Source organism: Papio anubis, chromosome 20, assembly GCF_008728515.1.
Source record: "Papio anubis isolate 15944 chromosome 20, Panubis1.0, whole genome shotgun sequence".
NCBI lineage: Eukaryota > Metazoa > Chordata > Mammalia > Primates > Cercopithecidae > Papio > Papio anubis.
Window position 1 is genome coordinate 13705481 of NC_044995.1, and position 22902 is coordinate 13728382.

The 22902-nt window shown below is 52.4% G+C and overlaps 1 protein-coding gene across 1 annotated transcript; it reads left to right on the top strand.

The window, feature by feature from the left end:
• Positions 1-3254: 3254 nt before the first annotated feature.
• On the top strand, positions 3255-22365 carry CADM4 (cell adhesion molecule 4). The gene is made up of 11 exons (XM_003915647.2): positions 3255-3261; positions 4370-4407; positions 5012-5492; positions 17080-17226; positions 17552-17704; positions 17949-18083; positions 18574-18738; positions 18861-18951; positions 19498-19670; positions 20509-20637; positions 21298-22365. Exons 1-11 carry the CDS (start codon positions 3255-3257, stop codon positions 21405-21407), a joined length of 1629 nt encoding a protein of 542 aa, XP_003915696.2. The 3' UTR covers positions 21408-22365.
• The last annotated feature ends 537 nt before the right edge of the window (positions 22366-22902 follow it).

The window sequence follows — 22902 nt, forward strand, 5'->3', positions numbered from 1 at the left end:
TCGCTTGAATCCAAGAAGCAGAGGTTGCAATGAGCCGAGATTGAACCACTGCACTCCAGCCTAGGCAACAGAATGAGACTCTGTCTAAAAAAAATAAATAAATAAAGTAAAATGAAAACACACACACACACACACACTAGAAACTTGTTCTCCCACAGTTCTGAACGCTAAATGTCCAAAACCAAGGTGTTGAAGTCTCAGGGGAAGAGCCAAGCTTTTAAAGTGTCAGGGGAAGAGCCATGCTTTTAAAGTCTCGGGGGCTGACACCTGTAATCCCAGCACTTTGGGAGGCGGAGGCGGGGGGATCACCTGAGGTCAGGAGTTCGAGACCAGCCTGGCCAACAGGGTGAAACTCTATCTCTACTAAAAATGCAAAAACTAGCCAGGCATGGTGGCGGGCACTTGTGATCTCAGTTACTCCGGAGGCTGAGGCAGGAGAATTGCTGGAACCTGGGAGGCAGAGGTTGCAGTGAGCCGAGATCACACCATTGCACTCCAGCTGGGGCTGACAACAGTGAGACGCGGTCTCAAAAAAAAAAAGAAAAATTAGAAAGTCTCGGGGGAAGAACCCTTCCTTTCCTCTCCTTTGCTTCTGAGGGACTGCCAGCAATCTCTGCCATTCCTTGGCTTGTAGCTGCATCCCTGTAATCCCTCCCTCTGTCTTCCCATGGCTACCTTCCCTAGAAGTGTGATTATGTCTTCAAATATCTCTCCTTATAACCCCATATCAATCATTGGATTTAGAGCCCACTCTAACTCAGCATGGAATCATTTAGTCATTAATTTAACTAAATCTGCAAAGACTTTCTGGCCAAGCGCCATGGCTCACACCTATAATTCCAGCACTCTGGGAGGCTGAGGCGGATGAATTGCTTGAGGGTGGCAATTGGAGACTGCCTGAGCAACATGGCAAAACCCCATCTCTACAAAAACTGCAAAAATTAGCCAGGTGTGGTGGCGCTTGCCTGTGGTCCCAGTGACTCAGGAGACTGAGGTGGGAGGATCGCTTGAACCTAGGAGGCAGAGGTTTCAGTGAGCTGAGATTGTGCCACTGAACTCCAGCCTGAGCCACAGAGTGAAACTCTGTCTCAAAAAACAAACAAAAAACCACTTTATTTCCAAATAAAGTCACATGCAAAGATACTAGCGGTTAGAAGTTAATCACATCTGGGCAGGGAGCCTGTAATCCCAGCACTTTGGGAAGGCTGAGGTGGGCAGATCGCTTGAAGTCAGGAGTTCGAGACCAGCCTGGCCAACATGGTGAAACCCCGTCTCTACTGAAAATACAAAAATTAGCTGGGCATGGTGACACATGCCTGTAATCCCAGCTACTTGGGAGGCTGAAGCAGGAGAATCGCTTGAACCCAGGAGGTGAAGGTTGCAGTGAGCCGAGATCATGCCACTGCACTCTGGCCTGGGTGACACAGCAAGACTCAGTCTCAAGCAAGCAAACAAACAAAAAAGTAAATTACATTTGCAAAGACTTTATTTCCAAATAAGCTCACATGTACAGATACCAGGGGCTAGAATTTCAACATATATTTTAGTTGGGGGACACTATTCAAAATCCACAATACCAACCACCAGCCTTAGATATATGGCCCTTGGTGCCCCTCCCCTCCATCTCCAGCTGTTCCAGCTGGTTCATTTTTGGCCCCAGTTCATCATGAAGCAGATATTCACCAATCCTGTTCCAATTCCTGACTCACAGAATCATAAAATTAAAAGGTTGTTGTTTCACACCACTACGTTCTGGGGTATTTTGTTATTCAGCGATGGTTAAATGGAACAGTAATTTTTATTTGTTTTTAGCTAACTTTCCCCATTATAATTGCCATGGAAGGCAAGGCCTTTTATTTACTTGGTAATTTATTCCTAGTGCCTGGAACATGGCAGGTGATGACGAAAGAAAGGAGAGAAGGGACTGAGTGCAATGGCTCATGCCTGTAATCCCAGCACTTTGGGAGGCCAAGACAGGAGAATTGCTTGAGCCCAGAAGTTCAGGACCAGCCTGGGCAGCATAGCAAGAAACCCTGTCTCTACATAAAAAAAAAAAAAAAAAAAAAAAGGAAAAGAAAGGAAAGAAAGAAAAGAAAAAAGAGAAGGAAGGAAAGGAAAGACTGCATCTTCGGCAACTTACAACAAAAATTAGACCAGAAGTATATCTCCCATGATGCCCTACAGCAGAGATGAGGCTAAAATGACATTTTCGGAGATACTCCATATTATAATTGAGGATAATTTCACCTTTCCCATAATTCCCTACAACATATTGAGGCTAGGACTGCATTGCCTATGAAACCCTATGGCAGAGATTGAAGGTTAGGATTATATATCCCATGATGCCGTACAGTGGGGATCAGAGGATAGAAATACTTATTCCATGATGCCCTCCAGCAGATATTGAGGCTAGCGACAAATTTCTCATGTCCTATACCATAGCTTGTGATCAGGACCTCATTGTTAATGACTCTGAAGTTTTTGTTCAGGAATCTTTGGTTGCAAGAAATAAAATCTGTTTGTGCTGACTTAAGCAAAAACGGTGTTATTGAAAGTTTAGAAACCAAGCAAGAGCTAGGTCTCTGAGTCTCACCAGGGACAGAAAACAATTGAAAAGCTGTGTGAAATAAAGGTTGTCTCTCTCTTGCAGAATCTTAATCACCCCAAATGTGAATCTGGCCCCAGGGGTATCTGCCAGCCATCTTGCTACAGGAGGGGAGCCATGCATCCTTAGGACAGAGATTGACAGACCTTGCCAAAGCCAACCATACGGGGACTTTTTGTTATGTGTGAACCAGTTCTCTTTCTCTCAAACCAGTTGGGTTGGACTTGCTGTCACTTGCACTAAATCCCTAATGGACAGGGTACCCTGGAGTAGGATGGGGACAGGACCTCTATTCTATTTATTATTATTAATATTATTTAGACTGAGTCTCTCTCTGTCACCCAGGTTGGAGTGCAGTGGCATGATCTCAGCTCACTGCAACGTCTGCCTCCCAGGTTCAAGGGATTATTTTGCCTCAGCCTTCCGAGTAGCTGAGATTACAGGCACGTGCCACCACACCTGGCTAATTTTTTTTTTTTTTAGAAAAGACAGGGTTTCACCATGTTGGCCAGGCTAATCTCGAACTCCTGACCTCAAGTGATTGGCCCGCCTTGGCCTCCCAAAGTGCTGGGATTACAGGCGTGAGCCAATGCGCCTGTCAGGACCACTACTCTCATGATGTCTTCATATGGAATGGTGGGACTTAAGGATGACAGGTGAGAACCAAACCAACATCTCCCAAGGTTCCCCTTCAGTTGGAGCAGGAGACATCTGTCAGAGTCCTGAGTGAGGGGGCCTATTGGCTCCTGCAGGAAAAGACAACTACTAGTTACCCCTTGAACCAGTATCCCAAAGGCAGGTCAAACATTCCTCTCCCATCTAGCAAAAGTCACATCATGTGAGCCCTGGAAGGAGGATTAGAGACTATCTTTTCCCCAGTCTACAGAAGCTGGGAAGCTGAGGACTGAAACAGAAGGAAGTTGCTCGGGGTTATGGATCTGGGGACACAGGGACAGTTAGAAGCTTGGGCTCTGAGGACAGAGAGGACACTGGGATCCACCGTCCTGGGGACGCAGGAGTTGATAGGAGCTTGGACCCTGAGAACAGAGAGGATGCTGGGAGCCATGGTCCTGCTTCACAGGGGTTGATGGGAGCTTGCACCCAAGGGACAGACAGGATGCTGGAAGCCATGGTCCTGAGGACACAGGAGTTGATGGGAGCTAGGACCTTGAGGAAAGAGAGGACGCTGGGAGCCATGGTCCTGGGACACAAGGGTTGATGGTAGCTTTGGTCTTGAGGTCAGAAAGGATACTGGAAGCTGGGCACTGAGGACAGAAAAGGTGTGTGAAGGGTGTGTGAAGCTGAAGTCCCTTGTGGGCCTGGATGTAAAAATTTTTAGTAGGAATAAAAAGTAAGGATTTTCAGCCTGGCATGGTGGCTCAGGCCTGTAATCCCAACACTTTGGGAGGCCCACACAGGTGGATCACCTGAGGTCAGGAGTTCAAGACCAGCCTGGCCAGCATGGCAAAATCCCATCTCTACTAAAAGTATAAAAATTAGCCAGGTGTGGTGGCGGGCTAATCTCAGCTACTCGGGAGGCCGAGGCAGGAGAATCGCTTGAACCCGGGAGGCAGAGGTTGCAGTGAGTCGGGATTGTGCCACTGCACTCCAGTCTGGGCAACAGAGCGAGACTCCGTCTGGGCGGGAGGGGGAAGGAAAGATGTTCATAATTGGCACTTCTGGACCTCAGTTTACCTGACAAATGGGCATGAGAGAGGTCGAGGTCTTCTTTCCATGGTTTCTCACTCTTTCTGGGTTCCATAGGTAATGATCCCGCATCAGGTTTACAGGGTGTCACGGAAGTGGGCTCAGGGAAACCCACTCCCAGGAGGGAGAAGGGATCTAAGTCTGGAGGGATGAGTCAGCCTCAAACATGGGGAGAGAGGAAGGGCAGAGGCAAATACATGCAGAGAGAGGGTGAGAGGCTGGGGCAGGAAGACAGCAGGGAGGAAAGGGGACGCCAGAGTCTGGAAGGTGTTCACAGGAGCCTCTCCCTCCTGGGACCCACGATTCAGGCTTCCTTCCAGTTAGTTCACTTTCAGGGGGCCCCTCCCGGGGAATGACGCGGAAACACGGGGTTTTCAGGTCAGGACAGGAGAGAGGGAAGGAGGGAACTAACCCCGCCCCACTCCTGAGCCCCAGCCTCGCCCTGCCCTGGGAGATCCTTGACCTGCCTCGACCTCCAGACCCTGTGGACCTCCCGCTGAAGCCTCCCCTATCCCGGCGGCTCAGCTCACAGCCTCTCGCTAGACTCCAGACACCCACCTGCCCGCAGCGCGCCTCTCACACTCACCTTTCCCACGTCGCACTCCCTCCCTTACGCTCTCCCGTCACGCTGGCCACGCTCTCCCTTCGCACACACCGCACCCCACGACGCCCACGCTCCCACCCTCTCACTGCCTCCAGCAACTCCCTGCCACCCTCCCCTCCGCGCAGCGCACGCACCCTGCATGCCAGCAACTCTGCAACCTCGCGCGCAGCACCTGGGCCCGCACGCAGCACCCTTACCCAACACCCCCCGTTTCCCGCGCTCACCCAGATCCCCCACCTGCTCCCACGACGCTGTCGCCCTCCTGCGCACCCCTTCCCGCCCTCCTCACCCCTCTCCTCTCCGGCGCTCGCACCCCGCACCGTTCCCCCACCGTGCCGTCCCCGATCTCCGAGCCTCTCCTCCGTGCCACTCCCTCCCGGCCCCGGCCCCGCCCCGGCCTCGGCGCCCCGCCCCGGCGGGCGGGCGGGGCGGGGCGCGCGAGGCGGGGCGAGCCCAGCGCGAGGCGGTGCGGGTGCCGGGCCGAGACGGCGGCGGCGGCGGCGGCGGCGGCACCAGGCCGGGCCCGGCGCTTCCAGTGGCCGCTGCTGCTGCTGTGGGCGGCCGCGGCGGGGCCAGGTAGGGTCGGGGGCCGGGGTCGGCCGGCCGGGTGGGGCGGGGGTCGCGCCGTGGTGACAGCCCGGCCGCCTCGGGGCCGCAGAGGCCGAACAATGCGCGCGGGGCCGGGCCGGGCCCCCTCCCCGGGACAAAGCGCAGCGCGGGCCGGGAGCCGGGAGCGACGAGCGGGGGAGGGGGCGCGGGCCCCGGCCGCCGTGCCGCAGCCCCCCCACCCGCGCAGGCCGGATCCCGGCGGGGACAAAGGGCCCGAGACCCCCCACACACACGAGTCCGCCTTCCCCAGGCCCGTCCCGCTGTCCTGTCCAGTCTCTGCGTCCCTGTGTCCGCCCGTCTCTAAATCCCCCCTTCCCCCCGTCCGGCTCCTCGTCCCCCTACCCTTGTCCTCTGTCCCTCAGTCTCGAAGTCCTGTCCCTCCTTCTGTCTGTCTACCTCTCTCCTTGCCTCCGTGTTCCTCATCTATTCTGTCTTTGTCCCTTACCTCTGTCCCCTGGTCTCTGTCCCCTTTTCCTGGGTCACTCTGTCCCCTCCATCATCCTCTCTATTCTCTTTCCCCCGGATTTCTGCCCTCCCTCTCTGTCCCTATTCTTGGTCCCTGTCTCTGTCTCGCTGTCACCCTTGTTTTTCTGTCTCTTTTCCTCTGTCCCCTATCTGCCCCATCCCCTTGTCTCTCTGTCCCCTTTCTGTCACTCGTTTCTCTAGCCCTTTCTGTCACCTGTCTCCTTCCCCCTTCTCTGTCCCACTATCTCCATCCCTGTCTTTCTGCTGTGCCTCCTCTCTCTACCCTTACAGCCTCCATCCCGGGATCTCCCATTCCCATCCTTCCTTCCTCCCTCTCTCTATCCCTCTGTGCCCCTGGAGAGGAATTCAGTCAGGCAGGGCAGTCTAAAGAGCCCGGGGGGGAAACATCTGTGCATGTGTACAGGGAAGTAAGAATGGGGGACCTTGGCATGTAGGCACACACGTGGATTCAGCGAATGTCTCTCCAAACCCTCCTCACCCATTCACACACCCAGGCTTGACACAGAGAAGCCCCTGTCCGGGACATCCAGGGAGCCATCCACATACCCTCATCACACACTGTGAGAAGCTGGAGACCCCCAAGGTCGGGTGACCCTGAAACTGGGGACAAGGTCAGGAAATGTCACCCACACACACTCTCACACTGTGTGAGTCTCGAACCTGCCACGGGTCACCCCTCCCTGGTGGATAAGGCCACTTTTGGAAGGAACAGAGGATTGGAAGGTGGCTGGGCAGAAGCAGGAGGGCTGGGTGTTCTGCAGAGATTGGTGAGAGGAGTTGTGATCAGGTGGCACGGGGCTGGCAGCCTGGGCTTAAATCTTGGCTCCTGCCATTTGCCATTGCAGCCAATGGTAAACACCTCCCTCTCTCCAGGCTTCTGTTTCTCTTTCTGTAAAGTGAGGATGTTGAACTCAGTGACCTGAAAGGGAACGCCAGCTCAGACTGTGAAGGGCTTTCTGGCAAGTTGAGTGTGGTTACACGTTCCCCACTCCAGGGTTTGAGGCAGAGCCACCTTCACTTCGGCCAGGGTGAGGGGCAAAGCTGTCCTCTCACTGTCTGCCTTTCTTTCTTCTCTAGTCTTCTGTGACTGCTTTAGAACTTGCATCATTACCTCCTTTCTTTGCAACAGACACGCCACAATTTCCCAGATGAGAACTTTGGTACCCCAGTGACATTTCCATCAATTTTAATTTATCTTTATTTTTTAGGCTAGACACCAGGCTCATAGAATCCTGGAACTAATGAATCCAGTAAACAAAGAACCTGAGGGTACTCTAGAATACTGACATCTATAGGATTCTAGAATCCAGAAGGCTTTAGCATTTTGACAACTTTGAAGTTCTAGAACCTTGATGGTGTTAGCATGCTAGCATCTTGACGTCTTGAAAATCGTGAAATCTTGATGTCTTGGAGTTCCTGGATTTTGATATCTATGACATTTAGAATCTTGGCAGCTTAGAATCATCAGACTTTGAATTCTCAGGATCAGAATATAGCTTAAGGTGACCACCCGCTCTGTGCAAAAGCCTTTCTCTGGTGCTTCTGGGAGTTAGGTCTACAGCCCTGTCCCTCGTTTGATTTCCAAGTCACTGCTTTCTGGCACCCTAATCCTCTCTGTAAACTTTCTCTAAAGTAAATGGTATGTGACTTTTACAAGTAGAAACTGAGCTTGGTGTCATGGGAAGAGCTCCCGACTGGGAGCTAAGGAACTTGGGTCCAAGCCTTACACAGGACCCTTTGGTATAACTTTGCATCAGTCCTTGTCCCTCTCTGGGCCTTACTTTCCCCTTCTGTAAAGCATGGGGTAGGAAGCTATAGCATGTGGTCTTGGAGGATCCTTCCTGCTTTCCTTTCCATTGGATATTTCTGAGTGGCCTTGGCCACCACATTTTAGTGGGTATCTGTTGTTCCCACATTTCTCTCTTAGTCACTCCTTCCTCTCTCACCTTGCCCAGCCAGCAGAAATCAGGGGAGATGGGGTACATTTGCGCCATTTTTAAAAACATGTTCTCTCTCTCCTGCTTCATTCATCTTCTGAGCATACCAGAAGAAGATGATGAGATTTATGCCCAAAGAAGAAGGATCCAGGGTGGGCAGAGGAGAGGAAGGGAGAGGGAGGGATGGGCTGACTGTCCAGAGATGCACCCAGGCAGAAACGGGGACCCGCAGCCAGAAACTGGGTAGAACAGAAAGGAGCAGAGGAAACAGATATCCAATACAAAGAAAGAATAGAGAGGTGGTTAGGAGTTGAGGGGCCTTGTGGAGGGGGCAGTTGTTGATCCCCAAATAATGTTTTCCTCCCAGGGTGACTCACTTTTTCCTGCTAAAATTCTGACCAACCACTCTGAGAACAGGGGGACCCTGCCTCCATTGTGAGTCACCCCAAGGAACAGGTTTTGGAGGTTTCTATCACTGACCCCCCCCACCCACCCACCCATGAGCCAGGCGCCTGTGTCCCCAGAGCCTGGGGGTGGGGGTGAGGTTCTGCAATGGATTCCAAGACCTTAGACACAGCAGTGCTGGGGCCTGAGGCTGGGTTAATGTCGTGCGAGCCTGGCCTGTCCCCATCTTGGAGAACACAAAGGCAGCTTTCTCTCTCTGGGAGGGGTGGGGGGTGGCCTGGAGACAGACCCACCAGCATCCAATGGCCTGTGGCACCAGGACCCAAGCACCCACTGGTTTCCGCCTTTGCAGACCCCAGGCCCACAGGGAGCAGGCACACAGGCTTCTCCATGGGCACCCAGTGGAGCAAGGGGCAGGCGCTGAGCCTGGGCTCTTCTGGGAAGGGGGTGTGAATAGAGGGCACTGGGGGTGGAGGTTCGGACAGTGGGAGCTCAGTGCAGGCCTGCACCCTTCCCGGAGCAGGAATTCCTCCCGTACCCCACACCCAGGGAGGACCTCTGGAGGACTCCCCACTCCCTGGCTGGGCCTGAGGCCTGGAATCCAGGGAGTCCCGAATATCCCAGGAATGTGGGGGCCACAGCGGGGACATTGTATATGAGGCTGCTGACTCACCCCTACGCCCCCACCTGATGCCAAGGTCCCCAGATGGGAGGGGACACAGGGTTGAGGAAAGGCAGAACTCTGGTTCTAGGGGTTGAGGACTGGGGACTTAGAGTCAAAAGTTTCCAGGAGAGGAGGGGCTGGGGGCCTGGACTCCTGGGTCTGATGGAGGAGGGTCTGGGGGCCTGGACTAGTGGGTCTGAAGGAGGAGGGAGCTGGGGTCTTAGACTCCTGGGTCTCAAGGAGGAAGGGGCTGAGGTCTTAGGCTCCTGGGTCTGAGGGACAGGGGCCTGGGGTCTTAGACTCCTAGGTCTAGGAAGGAGGGGGCTGGGGTCTTAGACTCCTAGGTCCAGGGAGGAGGGGGCTGGGGTCTTAGACTCCTGAGTCTGAGGGAGGAGGGGGCTGGGGTCTTAGACTCTTGTTTCTCAGGGAGGAGGTGGCTGGAGTCTTAGACTCCTGGGTCTCAGGGAGAAGGGGGCTGGGGTCTTAGACTCCTGCGTTTAAGGGAGGAGAGGGCCAAGGGCTGGAACTCCTGTGTCCAGAAGGAAAAGGGGGCTGGGAGTCCACACTCCAGGTCTTGAGGGAGGAAGGGATGGGGATACAGACTCCTGGGTCCTGAGGGAGGAAGGGGCTGGAGGCGGGGGGTTCCACTCCAGGTTTCTGAGGGAGGAGGGGCTGAGACCCTGATGCCTAGGTCCTGCGAATACAGGCGCCTTCACAAGGCTGAGCTGGGGAAGAATTGACGCTTTGTGCGAGGATGTTCGGACTCCGCCATTGATGGGGGGCTGAGGGGGGTTCAGTCAGGACGCAGGGATGTACCACCTCCCTAGGGGAGGAAGGGGGAAGGAGGCAGGATGCCAGGAGCCCCCTGGGGAGCGGATACAGAGTGGGTGGTGGTGACCTTCCCGGAACTATGACCTTGAGACTCCCTTGGGTATTCGCTGACTCAGGACCCAGGAAGCGCTCCCCCCACCCTGCTTAGTCTCCGTGGAAACATCCACCAGCTGTGTACTCTGGACCCCTGGCTCCTGGGTCCTGAAGGAGGAGGGGGCTGGAGGCCCAGACTCCTGTGTCTAAGCTGGGACAGGGCTGGGGGCTCTGACTCCTAGGTTTGAAGGAAGGGGCTGCTGAAAGCCCAGACTCCTGGGTCCTGATCGAAAAGGGGGCTAGGGGTCTGGATTTCGGGAACCTGAGAGAGGAGGTGGTTGGGGGCTGAATTCTTGGGTCTAAGGGGGAAAGAAACCGGGGTTCCAGACTCCTGGAACCTGATGGAGGAGGGGCTGGGAGCCTAGACTCCTGGGTCCTGGGAGAGGAGGTAATTGGGGGCTGGATTCCTGGGTCTTACGCATTACCTGCTCTGCCACTCTTTCCCAAACCCTCCCCTGTCCCTTTTTCCAAGCACCATCCCCGTGACGACTCCTGGCTGTCAACACAGTTTAAAGGGCCAGTGCCTCAGTCCCCAAGCTCAGCCCCTCTCTGACCAGAAAGTCCCGCCCCCACCACCCTCAACCCCCCAAACAAAAGCTACTGAGACATTAATATTCCAGGCACAGACACTGTTGGTTACTGACTCCTCAGGAGGGGGAGGGAGTAAGACAAAAGCCCCCCACCCTCACCGCATGTGCACCCTCAAGCAGAGAGTAGGGGATAAATTTGGTGGGGGCAGATTGAGAGGAACCTGATGACTCCCAGGAGATGGTGAATTTTGCCACCGACTTGCCTGGGACCTGCTAAGCCTCATTCTCCACATCTGTAAAATGGGGGGCTAGCACTGAACCAGCCTTGAGGTCCAGATCTATGGACAGGCTTCGAGATGTTTTTAAAAGCGCCAGAATGTGCATGCCAGTTTTCAGATCCATAGGCATGTTTCCGGAGGCTGTACTAAAACAGGCTTGCAGAGAGGGCTCCCTGAGCTTTAGGCACGGGGCTCATCCTTACAAGGCAGGCACTGGCATCATTCCCATTTTATAGATGAGGCAACTGAGGCTCAGAAAGGTAAGGTCACTTGCCCCCAGGTCACACAGATTGCAAGTGGTGGATCTGGGATCGACCTAAGTGTTTAAGATGAAAATAATGATGTCACAAAGTTGTTGTCAGGCTGAAATGAGATTCTGTCTGGGCCAGCTGCAGTGGCTCATGCCTATAATCCCAGCACTTTGGGAGGCCAAGGCAGGAGGATTGCTTGAGCCTAGGAGTTCAAGACCAACCTGTGCAAGATATTGAGACCCCCCCCATCTCTAAAGAAAAAAAAAAATTTTTTTTTTTTTTAAATTAGCTGGGCATGGCTAGCATCTCTGTAGTCTTAGCTGTTTGGTAGCCTGAGGTGGGAGGATCGCTTGAGCCCACATGTTCAAGGTTACAGGGAGCTATGATTGCACCACTGCACTCTAGCCTGGGTGACAGAGTGAGATCTCAAAAAAAGAAAAAAAAAGAAAGAGAAAGAGAAGAAGGAAGGAAGGAAGGAAGGAAGGAGAGAGAGAGAGAAAGAAAAAGAAAGAAAGAAAGAGAAAGAAAGAAAGAGAAAGAAAGAAAGAAGAAAGAAAAGAAAGAAAGAAAGAAAGAAAGAAAGAAAGAGAAAGAAAAGAAAGAGGAAAGACAAACAGATCCCATCTGACACATGTAATTCATGCAGCAAGTTCCCCAGGCACTTATCAGGTGCCAAGCACTCTTCTAGGTACTAGGGGTGCAGCAGTAAACCCAGTGGATTATATTCCTGCCTTCCTAGAGTATATATTCCAGTCATGGACGACAAACAGACAGTAAACAAATAAGCAAATTAATCTGATAATTCCAGTGAAATCTTCGTAGAAGAAATAAAGCAATGGTGAGGAAATAGCAAGTGTTTTGGGCCAGGCGCAGTGGCTCACGCCTGTAATCCCAGCACTTTGGGAAGCTGAGGCAGGAGGATCCCTTGAGCCCTGGAGTTGGAGACCAGCCTGGGCAACAGAGAATCTCTGTCTCCATAAAAAAAAATACAAAAATTAGCCAAGTGTGGTGGGAGGAGCCTGTAGTCCCAGCTACTTGGGAGGCTGAGGTGGGAGGATGAAGCAGTTCGAGGCTATGGTGAGCCATGGTTGCACCCCACTGCACTCCAGCCTGGGCAACAGGGCAATAACCTGTCTCTCTCTCTCTCTCTCTCTTTTTTTGAGATGGAGTCTCACTCTGTCACCCAGGTTGAAGTACAGTGGCTTGATCTCGGCTCACTGAAACCTCTGCCTCCCGGGTTCAAGCAGTTCTGCCTCAGCCTCCTGAGTAGCCAGGGCTACAGGTGTGCACCACCATGCCTGGCTAATTTTTGTATTTTTTAGTAGAGGTGGGGTTTTGCCATGTTGGCCAGGCTGGTCTTGAACACCTGATCTCAGGTGATGTGCCCGCCTTGGCCTCCCAAAGTGCTGGGATTACAGGCATGAGCCACTGCACCAGGCTGACTTTGTCTCTTAAAAGAAAAGAGAGTGTTCTAAAGGTGAAGGGATGAGCAGGGAGGGAAGGCCTCTCTGAGAAGGTACTGATATGATTTGAGACCCAAATGGGAACAGGAGTCAGCCCTGGGAAGATGGGGGTTGGGAGGTGGGGAGAAGAATATTCTAGGCAGAAGGAAGAAAAGGGAAAAGGCCCTGTTGGGGGAACGAGCTCAGCATGTTTGAGGGACAGCAAGGCTAGCGAGCCCAGAGTGAAGTGAAGTCAGAGAGGGGCCAGGCCATAAGCACCTTGAAGTCCCCGGGAAGGGGTCTCTATTTTACTCTACATGTTATGGGCAGCCCTTGGAGGGTTTTAAGCAGAGAGATGAATTGATCTGATTTACCTCTTTGAAAAATCCATCCGGCCACTGGGTGGAGAATGGCCTTGGAGGAGGCAGACAGGGATGCAGAGAGACCCACGAGTAGCCTCTTGCAGAGTCCAAGTGAGGGATGGATGATGCTGGATGAGAGTGAGGGTAGGAGAGGCAGACAAAGGTGATGAGATCTGGGATATGTCTTGGAGGTGGAATGGACAGATATTGCTGATGGAATGGATATTGGGGATGAGGGAAAGGGAGAGAACTTGAATGATTTCTAGGTGTTTGACCTGAGCAACCAAGTGAATGGTGGTGACATTTATTGAGATTGAGAAAATTTGGGGAGGAAAATATCTGGGGCAAGGATTGGACACGTTAAGCTTGATATTCCAGGAGGTGCTAAATAAACCTCAAATAGTAGCTCAAATACCCAAAGTGCTATAGCTTCAGCTATTCAGGAAACTGAGGCAGGAGGCCTGCTTGAGCATAAGAGTTTGAGTCCAGCCTGGGCAACATAGTGAGACCTCATCTCTAAAATAAATTTTAAAAATAAAAATACCCAAAGTGTTACACTCAAACATCAAAGAAGTCCAGAAGTAGGAGTCCAGGGCTGTTACAGCAGCTCCACATCTTCACCAGAGACTCAGGCACCTTCCAGCTCTTGGTTCCGCCATTCCCACTGCCCTTGTCCTCATGGTTCAATATGGCTGCCTAAATTCCGTGCATCACACTGCTAGTTCCGGGCGGCACAAAGGTGACTCAGTAGAAAAAAGGGTTTGTCCACCTGTTTCAGGAAGTCCTCCCAAAATTGTCATGCAAAATTTTGGCCTGTATCCAACTGGACAAAATGTTATCAGATGGTTTTACCTTGCTGCAAGGAGACTGAGAAATGTATTTTTCTGCTGGACATAGTGCAACCATAAAATACAACCAGTGTTCTTTTCTTTTACTGAGGAGAAAGGGAAAAATGGATGTCAGAATAGGAAGCCAGAAGTCTCTGTCTCCATCCCCCAGAAATAATCTTTTCTACCCCTCAACTCCCAAATTAGGTTACCTATCCTCTTACAGAGAACGTAACACTTCTGATTACAGTGATTGGTTTCTACCTTCCCAAAGTCTTAAAGGGCAGGGACCCCATCTAACTCATCTCTGACTACTCAGCCCCTGAAAACCTATGTGATACTCAGGATATGCTCCTGAATGAATGCAACCCTGAACCTGAATATAAAAGACATGGATAGTTATCTAGCACTTAAAGACAAACAGCCAGATTTAATCATGGCATTTTCCTGCTTCAAAACCTTCACCGGCCCTTAGGATGAAAGTCAATCTCCTAGGTTGGCATTTGAGGCCCATCACAAGTGGATCTCACAACCCCCTGCCAATGACGGACACTTAATCCAGACAGCCGGGAGTGGATATACAGATGCAGGATACAGAATCAGAGATTTGGACGCAGATTTTGGCGCTGCCACTCTTGGCTGTGAACTTGGGCAAGTCATTTCATCTCTGTGGGCCAATTTTCTCACCTATAAAATGGGAATGGGAGCAGGACGCAGTGGCTCAAGCCTGTAATCCCAGCACTTTGGGAGGCCGAGGAGGGTGGATCACGAGGTCAGGAGTTCCAGACCAGCCTGGCCAAGATGATGAAACCCCATCTCTACTAAAAATACAAAAATTAGCCAGGTGCAGTGGTGGGTACCTGTAATCCCAGCTACTTGGGAGGCTGAGGCAGGAGAATCACTTGAACCCGAGAGGTGGAGGTTGCAGTGAGCCAAGATTGCACCACTGCACTCTAGCCTGGGCGACAGAGCAAGACAACGTCTCAAAAAAAAAAAAAACGAAAAAAGGGGATGCGGGAAAATGGGGATAGGCCGAGCACAGTGGCTCATGCCTGTAATCCCAGCACTTTGGGAGGCCGAAGCAGGCAGTTCACTTGAGTTTGCGAGTTCGAGACCAGCCTGGGCAACACTGCGAAAGTCCGTCTCTAAAAAAATACAAAAATTAGCCAGGTGTGATGGCGTGCACCTGTAGTTCCAGCTACTGGGGAGGCTGAGGTGGGATCACTTGAGCCTGGGAGGCAGACATTGCAGTGAGCTGAGAGCGTGCCACTGCACTCTAGCCTGACCTTCTCTCAAATTAAAAATAATAATAATTGGCTGGCGCAGTGGCTCGCACCTGTGATCCCAGGACTTTGGGAGGCTGAGGCAGGCAGATCACTTGAGGCCAGGAGTTCGAGACCAGCCTGGCCAATATGGCTAAACTCTGTCTCTACTAAAAACAAAAATTAGCCCAGCATGGTGGTGCATGCCTGTAATTCCAGCTACTTGGGAGGCTGAGGCTGAAGAATCGCTTGAACCTGGGAGGTGGAAGTTGCAGTGAGCTGAGATCGCACAACTGCACTCCAACCTGGGAAACAGAGCAATATTATTATTATTATTAATAATAATAATGCCTACCTTACACAGGGATTGTGAAGATTAAATGTAAGTTATATGGGTAATGCCCTTAGCACAGGGACTAACATTGCAAGTACCTAATAATTGTTAGCTATGGGGGTTACTGTTATTTTGAAGACAACAGATGATGATAGTGATGCTGATGATTAGTCTTGGCTTTCAGTTTTCCTAAATTCTTTCCTCCGATGGTGCTAGAAACATCCCCTTTCTAATTCCCCACCTTGGTTTTCTGATGGATTAATCAGGGTAGGTTAAATGCCGTAACAGACACCCCTGAAATCTCAATGACTTAACAAAAAGGTATATTTCTTGCTCATATCACAGTCCTATACAGGCAGGTCATGGGGGACAGTCAGTCAGAGACCCAGGTTCCTTCCGGCTTGTGATCCTGCCCTCCTCTAGGCTCCCTGGAGTCCTCTCTGTTCAGTCAGTGTGAAGGATTATGAGGGAGATGGGTCAGGCTGCAAGAGGTATTTCTCTTCCACCTACATCCCATTGGCCAGAATTGGTCACATGGCCCCACCTAACTATAAAGGATGCTGGGAAGTATAGCCTAATTCTGTATTGTATCAGTTAACTTTAGCAGAGAACAGATCACCCACAACTTAGGAGTTTAAAACAACCACCACCTTATTTGTTCATGATTCTGGGGTTCAGCAGTTTGGGGTGTATCAGATGGGCAGATCTTTTATTGGTCTCAACTGGGGTCACTTGTATGGCTGCTGTCGTCTGGTGGGGCAGCTGGGGCTGGGTGATCCAGGATGGCCTCACTCACACAGCTGGCCGTTGGTGCTGGCTGCTGGCTGGGCTTCTCTTTCACTGTGATCGTTCATCTGCAAAGACACTAGTCTGGGTATTTTCATGTAACAGTCTTAGGGCAGGAGTGGAAGTTACAAGGCCTCTTCAGGCCTAAGCTCAATATCACTTCTAGCAAATTTTATTGGTCAAAGCAACTCGCAAGTTTTACCCAGACTAGTAGGGGGACAGAGTGCTTTCTCAATGGGAGGAATGGCAAAATCAATTTGCAAAGGGCACGTCCAGGAACAAGAGAATATTACAGCCATCTTTGCAAACGGGCTACAATATGTGCCCAGGTGTGAAAGATGAGGCTTGGTGAACACACAGCAGTCTCCCACACCTTGTGAACTCCTGCTTACTCTTTTTTTTTTTTTTTTTTTTTTGAGACAGAGTCTTGCTCTGTTGCCCAGACTGGAGTGCAGTGGCGCAGTGGCTCAATCTCGGCTCACTGCAACTTCCGCCTCCCCGGTTCAAACGATTCCCCTGCCTCAGCCTCCTGAGTAGCTGGGACTACAGGTGCATGCCACCACAACCAGCTACTTTTTTGTTTGTTTGTATTTTTAGTAGAGACGGGGTTTCACCATGTTGGCCAGGATGGTCTCTATCTCTTGACCTTGTGATCCGCCCGCCTCGGCCTCCCAAAGTGCTGGGATTACAGGCATGAGCCACTGCGCCCAGCCTTCTGCTTACTCTTTAAGATCCAGATCCAATGGAGCTTGCTTGCAGAGCCCTCTCTGGCTACCCATCTCTCTAGGCAATTCTATAATAGTCTCCCCTTGCTCTGGGCTCCTAATGTGCCCTGTGCTGCCCTCATTAGAGCATATTTTACTAAATCTTGACTGCAGCTCTTTTAGAGTAGGGAGCAGATTTCCTCCCTGTCCTGGACTCTAGCCTGCAGGAAATGTTCAGTACAATGAAATGAATGAGGGGAAAGAGAGGAATTGGAGGTTTGGATGGGAAAGAGGGAGAAAGAAAAAATTGAAATGCAGCTTTCAGTGAGTCTGCTATCCTGTCTTTTTGTCTAATCGTCCAGGGGCAGGACAGGAAGTACAGACAGAGAACGTGACAGTGGCTGAGGGCGGGGTGGCTGAGATCACCTGCCGTCTGCACCAGTATGATGGGTCCATAGTTGTCATCCAGAACCCAGCCCGGCAGACGCTCTTCTTCAATGGCACCCGTGGTGAGTGCTGGGGACCAGACTCCTGAGTCTTAAAGGAAGAGAGGACTGGGGCCCAGACTCCCATGTCCTGAAAGAGGACACACCCGAGAGTTTGGTCTCCTGGGTCTCGGAGAAGAAAGGGCTGGGGGCCTGGACTGCTGGTCCTGCAGGCAGGAGGACTTGACTAATGCTGGGTTCTCAAGGGAGTAAATAGTTGGACACCTCAGACTCATAGGTATGGCTGGAGAAATGAGGCAGAGGGCTGGACTCTAAGCTCTTGTTGGATGGGTGGGACTTGTGAGGCCAGGACTCCCGAAATTCACACCTTCCCCCTCACTCTCTCTAGCCTTGAAGGATGAGCGTTTCCAGCTTGAGGAGTTCTCCCCACGCCGGGTGCGGATCCGGCTCTCAGATGCCCGCCTGGAGGATGAGGGGGGCTATTTCTGCCAGCTCTACACAGAAGACACCCACCACCAGATTGCCACGCTCACGGTACTAGGTAACGCCCTCCCCCTTGTCGGGTGCATCCTCTCCTTTCTTCTCTGCTTCTCTCTTCTCCTGAGACTTTCAGACCATGACTATTTTTAACATCCTGGATGGGCATCTGGCTCCTGACCTCTCCCCTTTGACCCCTGCCACCTGGGACCCTGGTTCCCTCTGGTCACTGGGAAACGGCAGCTTGATTGCTTTGAACCCACGTTCGTGCCTTTTTTAACCCCTTACTTCCCTTCTTCCTGCGGCAGTGGCCCCAGAGAATCCTGTGGTGGAGGTCCGGGAGCAGGCGGTAGAGGGCGGCGAGGTGGAGCTCAGCTGCCTCGTTCCGCGGTCCCGTCCAGCCGCCACCTTGCGTTGGTACCGCGACCGCAAGGAGCTGAAAGGTAACCTGGGCCAAGTGCTGATGAGGGGTGGGGAGGAGGTGGGACTTAGCAGAGGTTATATGTGGTTATATGTGGAGAGGAGCCACAGGTTTTCACAGACACTGGACATTCAGTATGTAGCGGTCGATGTCAAGCGCAGTGGCTCACGCCTGTAGTTCTAGCACTTTGGGAGGCTGAGATGGGAGGATTGCTTGAGGTCAGGAGTTCAACCTGGCCAGCATTGTGAGACCCCGTCTCTAAGTATATATATAGATTTATGTTTATATATATAGCAATTAAATGGATAGACGAGAAAGCATGAGCGTGAAAGAGGGAAGAGCTTTGGGAGGAGGCACGTGGCCTTGGTTAGGGGAGGGGCGTAGCTTGGAGGACAAGAGGCGGGGCCTGTGGGTAAGGGGTGGAGCTTGGCAAATAGCCTGCTTTGGGTTGGCTTGGGTGGGTGGATGAAGCCGAAATCGCAGCCTGACAGTGTCTGGCCGGGGTGTGGCAGGAGTGAGCAGCAGCCAGGAAAATGGCAAGGTCTGGAGCGTGGCAAGCACAGTGCGGTTTCGTGTGGACCGTAAGGACGACGGTGGTATCATCATCTGCGAGGCGCAGAACCAGGCGCTGCCCTCCGGACACAGCAAGCAGACGCAGTACGTGCTGGATGTGCAGTGTAAGTGCCCCGCGGGCTGGGACCCAAGGGATCCCAACGCCAGCCACCCGCAACCCGGGAGGTCCCCCTTGTCCCGCGTGATGGCTTGGAAACTATTCTCCCTTCTTACTTTTGCCTTGCAGACTCCCCCACGGCCCGGATTCATGCCTCCCAAGCTGTGGTGAGGGAGGGAGACACGCTGGTGTTGACGTGTGCTGTCACGGGAAACCCCAGGTGAGCGCTAGGGACCTGGAAGAACAGGGACCAGGGACTTGAACTCCTGGGTCCTAAGGAGGAGAGAGCTGGGGACCTGGACTCCTGGATCCTGAGGGAGGAGGAATCTGGAGGCTCGGACTCCCCAGTACTGAAGCTGTGCAGCCTCGGACTCCTGGTTGCTGAGGATGGAATGGCGTGGGAGGGCTAATTATTATTATTATTATTACTATTATTATTATTAATTGTAGTGACGGGGTCTCCCTATGTTGCCCAGACTGGTCTGGAACTGCTGGCCCTAAGCAATCCTCCCATCTCAGCCTCCTAAAGTGCTGGGATTACAGGCATGAGCCACCATGATCAGCCTGGGCTAGAATTCCTGAGACCTCGGTGATGGGTGGAAGTAGGCCCAGGACTGTTGGTTTTCCATAAAGTAAAGAGATAGCAGGAAGCCTCTTATTTGGAGGTCCCTGCGGGATGACAGTTGCATGTCTATATTCTTGACAAGTCAGAATTGGGTGCTGGCACCTGGGTTCCTAACTTTCACTATACTTTATCCCCACCCAGGCCAAACCAGATCCGCTGGAACCGCGGGAATGAGTCTTTGCCGGAGAGGGCGGAGGCCGTGGGAGAGACGCTCACGCTTCCCGGCCTGGTATCCGCGGATAACGGCACCTACACTTGTGAGGCGTCCAATAAGCACGGCCATGCGAGGGCGCTCTACGTACTCGTGGTCTACGGTGAGGGCAGGGCTGCGGGCAGGGCTCAGGGCGGGGGCGGGGCGCCAGGTGGCGGGGGCTGAGCTTGGGCAAAGAGGCCACGTAACTCAGGGGTTCGGCAGCCAACAGAGTTCTTGTCGTTTTGGGACCAGACTGGCCCGCGGGGCTCAAATTCGGGTTGGCTGCATTCTATTGCAGATAACCGAACCTGTCTGCGCCTCAGTTAACCCATCAGGAAAGTGGAAATAAACAATAGCACCTATATAACAAGGTTGTTGTGAAGATGATGTGAGCTAAATATGTAAAGTGGTTGGAATGGGCTCTAGCACACAGCTGTTCTGTGTTTAGCTCTATGACGGTGGGGCAGAAAATTTGGAAGTAGTTGGAAACCCAGCACTTTAAATACTTGGAGCGTTTTAGACAAGGTGGGAAGGGACTTGGACCTGTTTCTTGGACTTTGTTTCTTAGTGGAGGAAGAAACTTGAGTCAAAAGAAAAGGGATGGCCGGGTGCGGTCGCTCACGCCTCTAATCCCAGTACTTTGGGAGGCCTAGGCCGGAGGATCGCTTGAGCCCAGGAGTTTAAGACCAGTCTGGGCCACATAGCGAGACCCCCGTCTCTGCAAAAGAAAACAAGAAAAAGAAAAGGAAAATGCAACATGACTCAGGGGAGGGGTAGGGCAGTGTACAAACCAACAAGCATCTGTAAAGAGACTACAAGGTGGCAGTAATTTTTGAGGGGTGTGGCACATAAAAGGGCGCGGTTAGACGTGTGCAGAATGGCTTAAAAGTTTCGCAGCGATGGGGCCAGACTGGGACCGTCCTCTGATTACCTTGCCCTGTGCCCTGTCCCTCTGGCAGACCCTGGTGCGGTGGTAGAGGCTCAGACGTCGGTTCCCTATGCCATTGTGGGCGGCATCCTGGCGCTGCTGGTGTTTCTGATCATATGTGTGCTAGTGGGCATGGTCTGGTGCTCGGTACGGCAGAAGGGTGAGTGGGGCGGGGCCTGGACTCTGCGGTTGGTTGGTTGTGGGGCTCGGAAAGAGGCGGGGCCTAGGGCCAGGGTAACGAGAGGGCGGAGCCTAGGCGCTGGATTCCAAATCCCCCTGCACCTGGGGCCAAGATGACAAAGGGAGAGGGGCTTTCGGCACAATACTCCGAAAAGGGGTAGAATTTAGAAGCTGAATAAAAAGCATAGATTTGTGGGTGGGCGCGGTGGCTCACGCTTGTAATCCCAGCACTTTGGGAGGCCAAAGTGGGTAAAGCACTTGAGAGACCAGGAGTTCGAGACCAGCCTGGGCACCATGGCGAAGCCCCTTTTCTACTAAAAATACAAAAAAGTAGGGGGAAAAAAAAGAGCATGGATTTGAATAAAGCAATTTATTTTCCTAATTGCTGAATTCGCTGGGAGCAGAGCAAGGAAATACCTCCAACAGAAGGGATAAGGGTGGCACTTTTGGTGAGCTTTTGGAGTCTTCCTAATTCTGCTGTTACCTCTTTCTCTGCCTCTCCCTGTGTGTTTGATTTGGTTTCTCCCTCTTCCTTCGTCTGGCATCTGCCTTGTCTGTCTCCCTCTTCCCCTATATTTCTGTCCAACTCCTGGGTCCACAAATATGTCCTCCCTGCCCTGGGGGTCTGTCACCCCCTCAGGTTCCTATCTGACCCACGAAGCCAGTGGCTTGGATGAACAGGGAGAAGCAAGAGAAGCCTTCCTCAACGGCAGCGACGGACACAAGAGGAAAGAGGAATTCTTCATCTGACCCTATCCCCACCCCAGGCCTAGGCCTGGGCTGGGGTCCCCCCCACTGCCAGCTGCAAGGAACCAGCAAAGACATTTACCAGAGTCTGGGATGGTGGGCTTCTCCCCCCACCACTAACACCTCAGACACTTGGGCAGGGATGGGGGTGTTGGATGCCTGGTCTCTGCAAGGGCCAGAAGTGAGGGCCCAGAGGTCTGGGTCCCCCAGAGGGCAGGGGCCAAAGGTCCAGATCCCCCAAGTCCAGGGAGGGCAGTAGGGATTGGGTTGGGGGAAGATAACTGGGGGAAGGCCAGGGCCCCTAGGCTACAAAACCAGGTCTTGTGGGGAGGGGGTCAGTTTCTGGGAAGGGTGGGGTGGGCAGGGAAGGGGAACACAGATTTCTTTGGGGGTCCTAGACCCCATGCCAGCCATTGTAAGAGTTCCACAGAGCTCTGGGCACCTCTTTGCAAAGCCATGTTTGCACGGTGGGGGGATGGGTGGGGGGAGGGCGTGGAAATAGGGATTCTGTGTCTTTGTGTCATAACTTTGATGGGGGCAGTGAGGGAGACAGCCCCAACCCTTTTCTCCAATCCCCCTTCCCCAGGTTCCTGGGCTCCCCTTCTCTCTACCTTCTCCCCCAACGTCTGTCCCATCCATATTTGTCTCTCTGTCCACCCACTCCTGGGGGGGCCTTCCCCATCTCTCCTCCAGGCCCCCCGGGGAGGGGGAAAGGAGTTTGGGGAGGATTCGTGGTCTTTATGGTTTTATATATAATATATTAAAAAATCAAAAGTCTGTATGAAAAATATCAGATTGCACCCCCCCTCCCCATTCCTGGCTTTTGCCCCCTTTTTCTTGTTAAAAAAACAAAAAACAAAAAAACAAAAAACCACACACACATTTTGTACGGGGCGGGGAGGGGAATGGGGAGGGGGTTTGGCAATCTCACTAACCACCATTAAACTGAGGAGAGAACAAGTGTTTGGGGTGGCCGTGTGTCTGTCCTGCTGTCAAGGGTTGTACCACTGGGAGGAGAACTAAGGGAGAGGGGAGGGGGGAGTGTGATGGTTGCTGGTGGACAGTATAGGCCAGGAGAAGGTCCTGACCTCATTGAGGGTATCTCGACCTCCCAAGAAACCTGGGTTTGGCCACTTCTTCAGCCAAATAGTCATGGAGTCTTGTCTTTTTGATAGCAACTGAGCTACCCCATTCCATGGCCCGGACCCTTACCCTGGCTTCCCCATACCCCAGACATTAGTCTCCAAGGGAACTTTGAATTAAAGTTAAGCTCTCAAAACCTTTGCCTAGCTCCCTATCACCTCTAGACCAAGTCAAAGCTCTTTAGTCTGGCATCCCAGGCCTCTCATTCATTCATGTACCTTTTAGATGTATTATTCTAACTTTAAAAAATAACCTCTTACAACATGCCAGGTGCTGCTCAAAGTTCTAGAGTCCATGGTGAATAAAACAGGCAAATGTTAGGTGTTAGAACCTTGGCCTTTCGGCCGAGGCCTTG

What these genes read in the sequence shown, in the direction of transcription:
- CADM4 (XM_003915647.2), top strand. An exon ending in CGACCGCAAGGAGCTGAAAG is followed by an intron (nt 18,084 to 18,573) that starts GTAACCTGGGCC and finishes GGGGTGTGGCAG; the next exon opens with GAGTGAGCAGCAGCCAGGAA. An exon ending in GTGCTCGGTACGGCAGAAGG is followed by an intron (nt 20,638 to 21,297) that starts GTGAGTGGGGCG and finishes TCACCCCCTCAG; the next exon opens with GTTCCTATCTGACCCACGAA.